The 14,591-nt window shown below is 40.1% G+C and overlaps 1 protein-coding gene and 1 long non-coding RNA gene across 2 annotated transcripts; one reads left to right on the top strand and one right to left on the bottom strand.

The window, feature by feature from the left end:
* Nucleotides 1–2,193: 2,193 nt before the first annotated feature.
* On the bottom strand, nt 2,194–2,547 carry LOC122772003. Its single transcript, XR_006360724.1, has 3 exons — nt 2,517–2,547; nt 2,318–2,443; nt 2,194–2,224 (listed from the first exon to the last, which is right to left on the bottom strand). It is a non-coding gene; the product is annotated as an uncharacterized LOC122772003 (long non-coding RNA).
* Nucleotides 2,548–13,690: 11,143 nt separating this feature from the next.
* LOC122772633 (mesoderm posterior protein 1-like) lies at nt 13,691–14,591 on the top strand. Its single transcript, XM_044030821.1, has 2 exons — nt 13,691–14,425; nt 14,538–14,591. The coding sequence occupies exons 1-2, from the start codon at nt 13,691–13,693 to the stop codon at nt 14,589–14,591; spliced, it is 789 nt and encodes a 262-aa protein (XP_043886756.1).

Here is a 14,591-nt window from a genome sequence, read left to right as displayed (position 1 = left end):
CCAGGATGTCCATATAAGGAGCTGTGTATTATTCCCATGGAAATTTACCAAGGGTTAAAAAGATCAAGCCAAATGTTAAGACACAGGTTCAACGTCCTATTTCAACTTGAATGAAACATTTCTCATATCCCAGGGACAAAAGGGAAATGCAAACCTTGAGATTTTTTGATTTATTTTGCAATGTAAAAATAATGGTGACTGCATCAAGAGAAAAGTCAAAATGATTTTTTATAATTCATTATCTATGCTGTGTACATAATGGTCTTGACCCCACCTTGTACTTCAGGCATAATAGCAGTGAGTGGGAGCTCAACGTTACTGTTCCCATGTCAGTGCCAGCTGTGTGTTGGGGGATATGAAGAGCTTGTAAAAACATGGTAGGATAGAGGAGTGAGCAAGTGCTGGGAGCAGGAGTGTGTGTTTACTCTGGCAGAGGTGTGAAGAATCTGTCCACTGGATTTATCACACACTGGCAGACTGGAGGTCAAACGAGCATGAGAGTCATGTTTTCTCTGGAATCAATATTAAAAAAAAAACAAAAAACATTGTCTGGATAATTATAGCGGGAGGTTTAGCCAACCAGCGCTGCATGCTCACATTAATGACAGCTAATGTTCTTAGAATTCAAGTAGAGGCAGAGAAATTAAATAGAATATCCAGTAATCAACGCTTTGGTACTTGCTCAACAGTTACATTTTTATATATATATATATATATACACATTTTTTTTTTTTTCCTGTGTAATTGTGTGATGTCACTGCCTCACAATTGGATGACATTTACTGTCCACCTTTGGCTAACCCCTCCAGCACCAGCTATGTTTCACACCTAGGGTGCAAAATGTATTACCCTCACCTGCCATCTCAGCCACTGACACACACACACACATTTGCACTCCATTCATTGTGAGGACCCTCATAGACATACTGTATTACCTACCCTAACCTTACCCATCACAACTCCCTAAACTCAACCTAAACTAAATTCTAACCCCAACCTTAAAACCAGGTCTAAACCAGTTCTGTGAGGACCAGCCAAAATGTCCTCACTCAGTATGGTTTATATAATTTTTGGTTCTCACAAAGCAATAAATACAAGAACACACACACACACACAAACACACATTAAGGAGCTTTTAAAAATATTACCACACAAATAGTCTATTTCACATAAAAATGTTATACGAGTTCCAAGGTTTAATTTATACCATATGGCCATTAAGTGACATTACACTTTTATCAGCAAGATTTTTACTTTTAGTGGTAGGAATATAGATTGTTTTGAATTGCTTATATGTGGAGGCAGAGTGTTCTTATTTGAAAGCGGCAGTTTGAAAGGCAAACATGTTTGTATAGATGTTGGCAAAGTGTTCACAACAAAGTAAAGTTATGACTGATGAGACCGCATTTGGGAGGTTTTTACAAAAAGGAGGAGATAATGCAGAAGTAAATTACTTACGGCAGACAGATAATTAGGCTGACACCAGGGACTAGGGTGGAGGCACAAGGGAAACAGGAGAGACAAGGCAAAAATTTGGTGGAAAAAAACCCTAATACTAAGGGAGGGGAGATAACGAGCCACAGGTGACAACGATTAGAAACAGGTATGGGTAATCAGGGCAGGTGAGAGGTTGAGTAGTGAGAAGGCAAGTGAAGAAAAAAAGTCAATATCAAAACCACTGAAATACAAATCACAGTCCATATGAAAATTCCAAAAAAACACCCACATCCATGACAACATCTAGTGTGGATCGAAAAGGAATATCTTTTGTGTGTGTGTGTATTTTAAAACTAAATGGTATTAAGGCTGATTATAATCACTTTATGTTTGATCCTTTTTACTTGTCAAAGGGGTTGAGGTTATTTTTATTTGTATATTGTAATCCAACATTTTTAAGTTTAAAGGACTAACTTACTAACACTCGTCACAGAATCACTGAAAAAATACAAGTCAACCATAAAGTTAAGAACAAAAGTTTTACTTGATATAAAGAAGTCAAAACATACAAGTTTTCAATGTCTAACATTACAGGGTGAAAGTAGCAGTGTCTGTATTTTAGTGTGGTGATGCATCACATGTACAGTGTTTTGTCATGTGTGGTTGTGCGTCAGTTGGGACGGGGACGGGGGGGTCCATTTAAAAAAAATCTCGGTGACCATGTCCTGTCGGGCAGAGTGACGTAGCAGCCATTGAGGCATGTGTATAGTTTGGCAAGGTCCAACACCTAACAAAAAAAATAAAATAAATAAGAGTCAGCACACTTCAGTATTAAGTAAATATGGATTAAACATATTGAGTACCATCTGAAAGAACGTACCTGAAGACATCCCGTGGAAAAGAAGGAACAGGTAGGTTCATCTTGGGCTAGGTCATCACGTGGTGTGGTCGTGGTGTCCAACATGGAGTCGTCCTCTGATTCAGGAATATGCTGCAACCTTCATCTCTTCAAAACAAGGAAGAATTTAATAAGTCACAAGAAAAAATAAGTAAACCAATGTTTTCTTCAGGTAGCTCACCTGGTCAGGTGTGACAGGTCCTCACATCCAGTCAGAGCTCACTGATGGATGCCCTCCCTAACCTATACCTGCCTTTCCTGTCCTACACTGACAGTTACAAGCAATCTTCGCCAGCCATTTGGGATGATGCTAACCCCAATGTCTTGGTTGGCTGCATGAAAAACTGTAAATCTCCCAGTTGCCCAGACAAACGTTCCTTCTGATTCTGTAGCCTCGCCACAAAAAGGTCCTCTGCTGAAACCCTCATTTTTCCAAGCATGAAATCAATTCCACTTTCCTGTCCTCAGATCTCATTTTCTCTCCCTGCAGCCTTTCAACAGCCATTGCTGTTGTAACATCTGCAAGAGGCAGCAGTTTCACAATTTAGAGCTTCTTGTGTGTTTGGCAAGACATGGCACCAGAGTATTGACAAAGCAGACACCTGAAAATGCTTGACCTCAATTTAAACAAATGCTTCACCATCTACAAATGATGTGATTTACACTACAAACCTGTCCATTCCAATCGTTTGTTTCGAAGGAAGATACATGCATATCACGACAGGCCGAGTCACAAAATCAGATGGATCCTTGTCTGATTTTGGAAACTGCACAGCCATGGTATGCCACTCAGTCAGGATCCGTGGACAGATTTCCTCACACACAGAGAAGAAGGGGAAGGACGAAATGCCTTACCATGTTACGAGTCGACTCAATTTACCTTGTTCTCTGCTGTGCGAAGAAGACCCAGCTCATAAAATCTTGACTGATTTAAAAATTGAGCAATTAAATAACTCAAACATCAATGCTTTTGGGTCATGCAGAGAGCTTGCGATCTTTTGCATGGTTTCCCAAACATTTAGAGGTCAGGTTACTGACCCCAAGAATGTCAAATTCAATGATTTTGTGTCCTAAACTGATGAACCATTTGGGTAAATTAGATCAAGCATTTAAAAGGTGTTTACATTGTTAGTAGTCCAATGACACTTCTTACCCAACACATGAAGACGCAGTGAATCAGGATACGGCTACCTTAAGCAGATGCAACAGCAGCAGTGGGTGGTGGAAGGCTGCAGGGAGAAAAAAAATTGATATGGAGATAAGTTGGAGGAATCATTTAATGCAAAGCTCAACAAGAGTTAAAGCGGAGAGAAACTTTAGGGCAAGTCTATAAAAATCAGAGGAGGAACTTCGCCAACACATCTAAGAGATAGCAGTTTCTCATGCAACCAACCAAGACATTGGGATTAAGTATCTTCCTAATGACCCTACAAGCTGCCTAAATTGTGAAATTTGAAAGAAAGTCATGGGCAATAATGGACTACAGACACTTCGCTGAAATAGCTAGTGTATGGTGAGGTGTTAACCCTATGCTCTATCAATAATCCCACTCTGGGCATGCCATAAAGTCCTATCATTTCAAACAGCTGCCAGCTTCGCAAATAAGAGGCAAATGACCACTTGTGTTTACGCGTTTACATGATCACTGTTAACCACAAAGCTCAAGACACCAAGTCAATCCAAGAAACAAATCAAATACGAAAAATAAATTAAAAAGCTGCAGCTGCTCACTCCTGTTACAAGAGGGTACTTGCACAACATGAAGCCAAATTATGTCTGATTTCTGTCTGAACTCAGCCCACAGAATAAAAGGTTTTATTTCAAAAGATAAAAAGTTTGAACATTTGGCGCAACTTTCACTTAAATAAACCGAGTTGTCTCTCTGCCAGGTTTGTGTCCTCCTAAAGAAAAGAAACACGCTCTAATCCTGCAACCTACAATCTCCTTTATGAAAGAAACTATGCAGGATAGCCCTGCATCCCTAAGGCGAGTAACGCATAGTTTTGCAGGGGAAGATAAAAATCCCCTGCTGGGAGGCCTCCCAACATGACGCGCAAAAAGAATATGAACACAAAAATGTTCAACTCCTTTAGAGGGAAATAAACTTGGCAGAGTGAGACAAGTCAGCATTAATATTGAATTTGATTTCAGTTAGCGACTACAAAGGCTGATGGCAGTGTGTCAAGTTTAAGACTTAAATGGATATCAAAAGTGTGCCAACAAATGCCAAATTTAAGGTATATCATAACATTATCCATGGGCCGAATAACACCTACAATCTAATGTGACTACACTTGCATATAAATCAAATGTTTAGCTTCATAATCATATCAGGAACCAGTTATTTTATCAAAGCAATTACCAGTTGAAAATAAAGGAAGACCTGGTCTAGCTCATCATAATCAATTACTTCACTACAGCATTTTGAAAGACAAGCTACAGTAAACCTGGATGCATTTACTACATGATTCATCAGCTTCCATGTTTGTCAACAGTCCAAGTTGCAACTATGACAACTGAGATTCAAGACCAAAATTACATTTTTAAATTAAAGCCATTTCAAAATAAGGTACCAGACTTTCCTGCAGAAATCAGACGCCTCAAGACTAATCAACTTTAAAATCATCCATTTAAGTTGAGACTAAAAAAGGGACTAAATCCGACACACAGGACAGACGGACAGAGACCAGACACATAGGACAGACAGACGAATACCAGACACATAGGATAGACAGAAAGAAACACGGGACAGGCAGAGCAGCGAGAGAGAGAGAGAGAGAGAGAGAGAGAGAGAGAGAGAGAGAGAGACATGCCAAGACTGCCGTCATGGCATACGTCAGTGTGTAAATAAAGGCCTTTGCACTCAGTAACGTAAAACAAAAAAAGTAGATTATTGTAATGCCATTGTGTCAGGCATTGAAAAGGTTTAGAACTTTATAAATTGAGTGGACACGATTTACCCACAAAGATCATGTGGCAAAGGCCTTTTATACTTACCTGAAAGGTAAAAATTTTACCTGGTTTTGAAAGCATTTGAATTTGCTTGTCATCTAATTGGTGTGCATCTTGCCAGTCTTGCAGCATATATTTTGTTCACCTTTCTGGTGCAGTAAAGTCAATTGGAGTGTTAGTCTTGGTCCAAAGGTCAGTCCAAGTCAGTCATCACACTCACTCACTCACACACTCACACACTCACACACACACACACACACACACACACACACACACACACACACACACACACACACACACACACAACCAACCAGGAAAACCAGATTAGAAATTATAGACTGGCATAAACACCAAGACCAAGTACAGTCAGTGGCCATGAAGAATCAAGATTCAGGTCAGAGCAGGTATAGTAATGGCACGGCGGCCAAGCAAGAAAGAAAAACTGCACATACCATTTCAAATTTTACCTTAACTAAAACGCGATCTAATTAGGGTGGACATGCAGGGATGTCGGTGCTCCTCTTGACTGATGCTAGAAGAAAAGTACAGGTTAGTTCACTTACTGTGCATGGACGCGGAAGGCACCCATGTTTGTCTATGTAAAATGACTATACGCGCAAGGCCAGCCGTACAATGACACAAGTAGGCCATGAAGGCGCGGGCACAGTTAGCGATCATAGCCTACTTGCATTAAGGGACATTTGGCAATACAAAGGCAATGGCACGGCTGCCATCCAAAGCTAGGTACTGTAGATCACCAGGATCTATTTTAACGTTCTAGGGCTAACGGTAGATTAATGGCCACGATGGAAAAGAGAAAAAAAAAACAAAGGCACAGCGGCCAAGAAGTCTAAGCCTTGTGACAGAGTGTAACTGTACACCAAATGCTCCATGTACAACCTTCAGCTGTTTGACAGACGGAAAGCAGGAGAAGAGAAAGAGCGTGGCCATGTTGGACAATGCAGAGAGATGTAGGCACAGTGGCCAAGAAAGAGTGGGGACACGGCGGCCACCCAGAATTAAATCATGACACCTACTATTTGACAATCTTCATGAAGATCAATCTGGGGGGGGGGAAACAAACAAAAACATTTTTTGAGTCCAGTCTCCAGCCTTGACAATGTTCAAGTTCATACCGTTACATATGTAAAATAACTAGGTAAGGTTTTCTAGAATGTGTTTGTATGAGGTACAGACATGGTTCACCCAGCCTGAGATATAAAGACTCACTTTCAGTGAAAACATTGCTGCCAATGTAAGTTAAGTAGTGTGATTGAAAAAGAGAAAACTCATCTCATGACATGGAAACTTGTTTGTCCTATGGTAATTAAATGCAGCACCCCTGTGGATTAGGGTCGTGCACCCCGGGGAGTAACAGCAGTCGGACCTCGCTGTCTCCCTTGTAGGTGCATGAACTATGAGCGCCGCAATTGTTTCATATTAATTACGTTCATTTTAATACTAAGGGGTGGTTTAAGTTGTCATTTTTTTAAGCATATAGCTCCCAAACGGACGAGAACGTAATTTTTCATAAAAAGTTGACAGTATTTTCTTTTATTTGTGTTAACAAAATGACTAGTGCTACACGTTGTTAGCTAACCTGCACTTTCTTTTCATTTTACATTTTTCAGGCATGTATGTGTGTGTGTGTGAGAGAGGAACCGGGGACCAACTGTACTATTTATCCCTCTGTCAGGTACACTCTGTGCGCATATTGTCCGAAATAAACGGCAAGACTGCCAACCTGAAGGTCTACTTCGTCTGTTAAACTACACAACGCAATGTGTACAATAGTGTACAACACCAGCACAAATTCTATTCTAACAGTGAAACAAAGAAATTAACATAATCACAAGTGATGTAGAATAAAGTTGATTAAGATTTAAGGAACGTATAGAAATGTCAGTACCTCATACAGCTACACTCTTTAAAAACACAACAAAAACTTATATAATACATATGTGATTAAATTAATATGATATATTGCCATCACTTAAATACATTATGGAAATTAGCCATAACATTTTCAATGACGTAGTAAATTTTCTCTAAATGTGTCACTCACCTTTTTTTGAAAGCCTCAGGCTTTTGTATATGGCGGGTCTGACCAGGTCTCCGTGAGCAGGAAGCAGGTTGTTCCTTTAAAAAAAAAAAGTTTGTTTTTTTTGTAGTTTGTATCTACATTAAAAGTTTAGAATTATAAAAGAATCTGTTTTTAAACATTTAACATAAAAAACAAATAAGTATTTCCAGTGAAAAACTCAATGACCATGAGTGGAACAGTGAGTTAACGTAGCACAGCAGCCATTTTAACTTGTTTTTGGTCTTGTTTTGTCTGCTTTGATAATGGATTTGGTTTAAGTGTTTGAGTTTTAGCCGGGATGTCCCGTATATTGGGCCTAATTTATTTGTCCCGTACATGCCCTCTCTTGTCCTGTTTATTGACTGCTACGCTGAACTAACCCATAGATATAAAGGCTAGATGTCTCGTCCGCGCTGCTGGCCAATGGAGTCGAACGTCTGCACAGGGCGGCCCATAACATGTGTCATAGTGGTACATGGACTTTTTAAATAACCATAACTTGCTCAATTTTCTATTTATAATTTATATAATCCAATAATTTGAATTATTACATGTTTAGTTGAAACAAGTAATAATTATTAAATAAATTATTGTATTATATTAGTTATAGTCCTATTTTAACAGTATAGATATATCTCATGCCATTCTGTATCCTGAGTTTCAGTAGCCCATATACTGATTTAACATAAATACCTTGTGTGTATGTATTCATTGCACCTTTCTGTTCTGTTTAATGTTATTTGAAGCCCATGGTTATAATTAATAATAAATATGCAGTGTCATAATAACTACATCTCTGACGTTTATACTAAATCAAACCGTTTGAAAATCGGTAGAAAATTTAGCAAGTTATGGTTAATTATGGTTATGGTTAAAAAGACGTGGGGTAAGCCCGTCAGTGGTAATTCAACGAAAGCCTTCTGCACTTTACGTCGGAGGAAATTTTCAGTTGGCCACACAGATGGTGCACATTCTGAGTCACTTCTATTTTATTCCTTTGCAAAACTGCTATCATTATGACAAATGCCTTAAAACAATACACGGTGTAACCGAGATAAGGGCGTCTACACTTGGTACGTAAAAAAACAATCGAAGGACACGAATGGCCGGTGTTGACGCGTCTCACTTTTATTCCCCTTCCCTTTCTATACACGTAAAACAACCCTTTTCCCGGCAACAACAACCGCGCAAATTCCGGTCTACCCTTCACAATAAAACTATACATCAGGTATGAGAAACAATACCTGACAAACTCTACTAAGAGCTGCCATAATAAAAAAAAATACGTTACACACTGTATAGCCACACAAAACCATACTCGTCACCTTTTGTCCCTTATGTCATAGTGACAACGTTGGCAAACCTAAATGAGGCACAGTTTGAATATTGAAGAAATGCTAATTTTGAGCAAATAATTAAGCTAACATTAAGCCAAAATTTAGCTGACACTGAGCCAGGGCTAAATTTGAGCATATCATTTCGGCAAACAGAGTCACCATTAAGTTAACTTGACAAAAGTTACTCACCATTCTGGACGGGCCACCAATCTGGACCAGGTCCAAAACGCCATCTTGAAGCGCCTTTGCTGCGTTTTCATACAGGAGCTGATGCACGCGGCCACCTTTTCGGCGTCTGACGTCACGCCGCGGTAGGTAGTTTTTTTTTTTTTCTCTCTTCTTTTTTTAAAGTTCGCTCCTTTTTTGAGGTTTTATGGCGGTTGGTGCATTACCGCCACACATTCCCTCCTCTTGGAACAGTTTCAGTAGCTAAACAGCAACACGTTTTTCGCGTCTTTTTTTTTTCGTTCCACGGCTCGTGCAGCTTCTCCTCAAAGTAACATCAGCTGATTAAAAACACCTGCGTGAAGACGAGCAGGTGTGTTGTGTCACCAATCAATCAGTCTACTCTTTATGGAGAAAGGTCTAGCTGCAGATCCGCAGACCACTACACGACACACCTACTCAACTCTGATTGGGTCACAGAAGAGACTGCGTCTTAAACGGGATGACGTTTACGCTGGCAAAGAAGAAGGGCGAAGAGAGAGAACCCAAGAGTTTAAAATCGTTATTTGTATACATTTAATCAATTAAGTTTGGTTTACTAACCAATAATATCTGCATGCTGTAACGATAGCGATTATAACAGCAAGCAAGACACAGCGGTTTATTTATTTATACATATATACATATATGTACAGTATATATATACAGGTGCTGGTCATATAATTAGAATATCATCAAAAAGTTGATTTATGTCAGTAATTCCATTCAAAAAGTGAAACTTGCATAATGTATACATTCATTCCACACAGACTGATATATCTCAAGTGTTTATTGCTTTTAATTTTGATGATTAACTGACAACTAATGAAAACCCCAAATTCAGTATCTCAGAAAATTAGAATATTGTGAAAAGGTTCAATATTGAAGACACCTGGTGCCTCACTCTAATCAGCTAATTAACTCAAAACACCTAAAAAGGCCTTTAAATGGTCTCTCAGTCTAGTTCTGTAGGCTACACAATCATGGGGAAGACTCTTGAACAAGAGACAGCGTCAGAAGCGTCTCGCCTGGCATAAAGACAAAAAGGACTGGACTGCTGCTGAGTGGTCCAAAGTAACGTTCTCTGATGAAAGTAAATTTTACATTTCCTTTGGAAATCAAGGTCCCAGAGTCTGGAGGAAGAGAGGAGAGGCACAGAATCCACCTTGCTTGAAGTCCAGTGTAAAGTTTCTACAGTCAGTGATGCCAAAGCTACCAGTACCTGGTTTAAGGACCATGGTATCCCTGTTCTTCATTGGCTAGCAAACTCGCCTTACCTTACCCCCATAGAAAATCTATGGGGTACTGTGAAGAGGAAGATGCGATACGCCAGACCCAACAATGCAGAAGAGCTGAAGGCCACTATCGGAGCAACCTGGGCTCTCATAACACCTGAGCAGTGCCACAGACTGATCGACTCCATGCCACGTCGCATTGCTGCAGTAATTCAGGCAAAAGGAGCCCCAACTAAGTGTTGAGTGCTGTACATGCTCATACTTTCCATGTTCATACTTTTCAGTTGGCCAACATTTCTAAAAAACCTTTTTTTGTATTGGTCTTAAGTAATATTCTAATTTTCTGAGATACAGAATTTGGGATTTTCATTAGTTGTGAGTAATAATCATCAAATTAAAAGAAATAAACATTTGAAATATATCAGTCTGTGTGGAATGAATGAATACATTATGCAAGTTTCACTTTTTGAATGGAATTACTGACATAAATCAACTTTTTGATGATATTCTAATTATATGACCAGCACCTATATATATGTATATATATATATATATATATATATATATATATATATATATATATATATATATATATATACACATGTACCTTTTACCTTTTACTAGTAAAAAGGTACTAGTTCTATATTGTTTTTGCTTTCCTTGATAAAACTTTACGTGGTCAACTGTTTCACTTCTTTCCCCCTCTTTCCTAATTCATTGTATCACTATTTACTGTATTTACTATGGCACCAACCCAAATTCGACATGGGAATCATTTAAACTGTGTCTAATGTGATTTTATTCCAAGCAGAGAGAAAGATTACCAGAGGTCGTGGTGGGGTTGATATAGACATGGGAGGCCCAGACAGGTGGCAGGCAGCCCAGCCTTGGAGCTTGCTGTGGGTGGGCATCAGTCCAGAGGTGCCAACCTCACAGCCAGGCTCCCACAGCCTCACCTTGGTCAGAGTGAGTGGCGAGGTCGCACAGTGGGTTCAGCCCCAGTTCAGCCTGCCCTCTGCCTGACACAGCACATTAGTTGGTTTAAAGTGTAATGTGTTTTATCGTCCATTAGATTCAATAATTGTTTTTTATTTTTTTTTACATTGCTGCAAGTCACCTCTCCATCAGGGAGGAAAATATCTTGACACTAAGCCCAGCTTTGTTGAAATTGAGCTGATAAACACACACATTTATGCCCTGTAAAGTCAAGGTTTATGATTTATGACAGGTTTGATTTTAAAAATTATCAATAAACAGCAGCGACTCAAGAAGTCAGACTAGAACATGAAACTAGATGAGCATGGATTTTCACTCACGCTGCAGTCATTTTTTTAAAGGATACTTTTCAAAAAGAACGACAAAAATGATTTAGTCATCAGAGGTGATTTTCATGACATACTGAAAAATCTTTCTCATGAAATCTGAAGTTGCAGCCAAATTTTCAGAGACAAAATTGCAAAACTACATGTGAGGAGAACAGAGCAGAGACAGGAGAGTGGAGGTCAGCAGTGTCCATGTTTACCAGCATTTCAGGTTCTCACAGCTGAGGTGTGAAGTGACACCTCGAGACTCATCAGTTCTCATCAGCGTGAAACCATCACACCTCTGCTTTGACTGGATAATACGAGTCATTATGCTTCATTAAGCCTAGTGTATTTACTTTCTACATTTTAGCCATGTTGGACATACACTGTAGAGGTGTTCTATCCACAGCATTAGAGAACAGGAGCAGCAGTAGCAGCAGCAGCAGCAGTGCATACGCTTCACTTCCTCGGGTTGCGATAAAGAAAATGAGGGGGGTCAGAGATGACAGCTCACGCATGAGTTGCTGTGGCTATAAAACGATCATGTTGGTGAGAAATGGTGGGAAATAAAATGGAGAAGATGAAGAGACGGGCGGAAGATGCGGCTGTCAGGTTCAAGGTTGGAGTGAAGTGAAGACACGACAGTAAATGGTCTGTACTTACCCTATAGTGCTTTTCTCATCTTGACGACAACTCAAAAGCACTTTAAAGTTTTTTGCCATTCACCCATTCACACACACACATTCTTACAGCACATCTGCAGTATATGCAGCACCTTTTTTAATCACCAAAGCCCTTTACATACATCCAGCATAATTTCAAGTTAAGTGGCACGTAGACTTAAGAAGTTAAGGATTGAAGCCCCTGAATTTCTGACTGGAAGAAGGAACACTCCACCCCAATCATGTCTGCTCTATTACAGTAAATGCCAGGCATCTCCCAATTTTAAAGCAAGTGATATAAGTATTTGTTATTTATAATTCAGTTAACACACATCAATCAGTCACTGGATTAGATATTGGACTGATAAGAATGTAAAATCCAAAAATCCAATATATATCTCACGCTTCACTTCACTTCAGCAAAAGCATTTTTAAATTGGGCTGTTTTTGGGAGAACAATATTTGTGACACAGTTGGAGAATGATGTCTTTGAAATGGCTCAGCAAAAATGTGTTGTTGCTGCTTTGTAGTACATAAATGGTCTAGGTGGTCTGGGTAAATGATATGAATCAAATACACATGTGTCTGCCTATATTTGCTATCTATTCTATAGCTTAATGATAGAAGAAGGGCTGTGACTATACAAGTAGAATGTACAATATGTAATCATAATTCAAAATGACATCTTAACCTGGCCGTCATTCACGCATTGATGCTACGCCACTGTAAAAGTGATTTGTGCTGTAATGTGTTTGTGGGAGTTTATTTAGATTAGCCAAACATTATAAATACTGTCTCTTTTATGTTAAGGCAGACATTATTTCTTGTAGCAGTGCATTGTGTTTTATAACCTCATCATATGTAAAAACTATCACCTGGATAAGTAGCAGATAAATATTACAAAGTAATTATGCATGTATGTGTATGCACCTAAACCAGATTAATGTTTATTGCCAACATCCCAGTGAAGTTCTGGATTACTATATCACTGACGTATATGGTTATCTTGACATGAATAATGGCATGGTTTGATTTCATAGTGATGAAAAAATAAATATGACTGTATTGGTGGACAAAGGGTCGAAATTATGGTTAACCATTCTTTTCATTTGCTCCTGTTTTCACTATATGCACTGGCTTCTTTACATTTTTATGTTATAGTATTTAGTTTGCTGAACAAAAAAGTGATTGCGGGATTATTCAATCCCTTCAACATGTGCAAAAAGCATCTGAGCTGCTGCAGTGTGTGTATGTGTGTGTGTTGGGGGGGGCAAAGAAGCTAAATTGTTTATTGTTTTGAACAGGAGTCGAAATTCACACTTCCAGTTGTGTATAGCTGAACTTTCCCAGACATGGAGGAGAAGGAGAGAGAGGCAGAGGGAGCCTGAGGGTGGGTGTGTGTGTGTTGATAGGGGCAGTGGCCTCTGCCTTGGACACTGATGGTTTGTGAGAATCTGTGGAGGTGTCACTTAACACCTCTGTGGCCAGGCCTGGACTTATAAACCAGTTCGGAGGAGCTGAGCAGCACACACTGCCTTCCAATTGCTCCAGTCAGAACACTGAGTTCCTTCACACAACATGGATACCTCCTCAGTGCCTCTGCTCAACTACATGCAGTACCAGTGGTGCTCGGACTCGGACCTCTCCAGCATCTCCTCTTCAGAGACCCTCTCCCCCGTCCACTCTATGGACTCCAGCCTGTCTCCTTCCTACCTGCAGCCTCCTCAGTCCACTCCAAAGACAGCTAAAAGTGGATATTCTCAGAGCAACACCTCCTCACCCTACTCCCTGTCTGGACGTGGCAGGAGGTCAGGCCGAGCCACCCGTATCCGCAGCAAACAAAGGGAGAGCGCCAGCGAGAAGGAGAAGCTGAGGATGAGGGATCTGACCAAGGCCCTGCATCACCTCAGGTCCTACCTACCGCCTTCTGTAGCCCCCGCCGGACAGACTCTGACAAAGATTGAGACGCTCCGCCTCACCATACGCTACATCTCCTACTTGTCGGCTCAGCTGGGCCTCAGTGAGGAGGCGTTGTTTCAGCAAAGGGAACAGGGAGACCCCTCGGCCAGTGGCACCTCCTCACCTGACATCCTCAGCTACTTCCAGCACGGCTCCATGGAAGGTCAGGAAGTTCAGCTCCAGAGCCAGAACCTGAGCCAAAGTCTGTATCCGATCCAGTGTCACAGTCCAGACACCATGCTGCATTCTGGGAGCTGTAGTTTTGGAGCTGATCAGTATAATAAGCAGTGCAGTGGAGCTCCTCAGGGAGACATCAGCATGGCTTCCATCAACACAACACAGTCCTCCTGTCAGGTATGTCAACATTAACCTATTATTCATTTATAATTATTCATTTATAAAAATGACACATGGTGCATCTGTGTACAAACTGCTCACACCTTTCCTGATTTATTTCTTTTTACAGATGTATGGCAATGACTTCTGCATGCCATTGGCTCCAAGAGAGTATTGGGGTTAA

The sequence above is a fragment of the Solea senegalensis genome, linkage group LG7, assembly GCF_019176455.1.
Source record: "Solea senegalensis isolate Sse05_10M linkage group LG7, IFAPA_SoseM_1, whole genome shotgun sequence".
NCBI lineage: Eukaryota > Metazoa > Chordata > Actinopteri > Pleuronectiformes > Soleidae > Solea > Solea senegalensis.
Note: the sequence above shows the minus strand (reverse complement) of the source record. Positions and strands in the feature narration are given on the sequence as shown.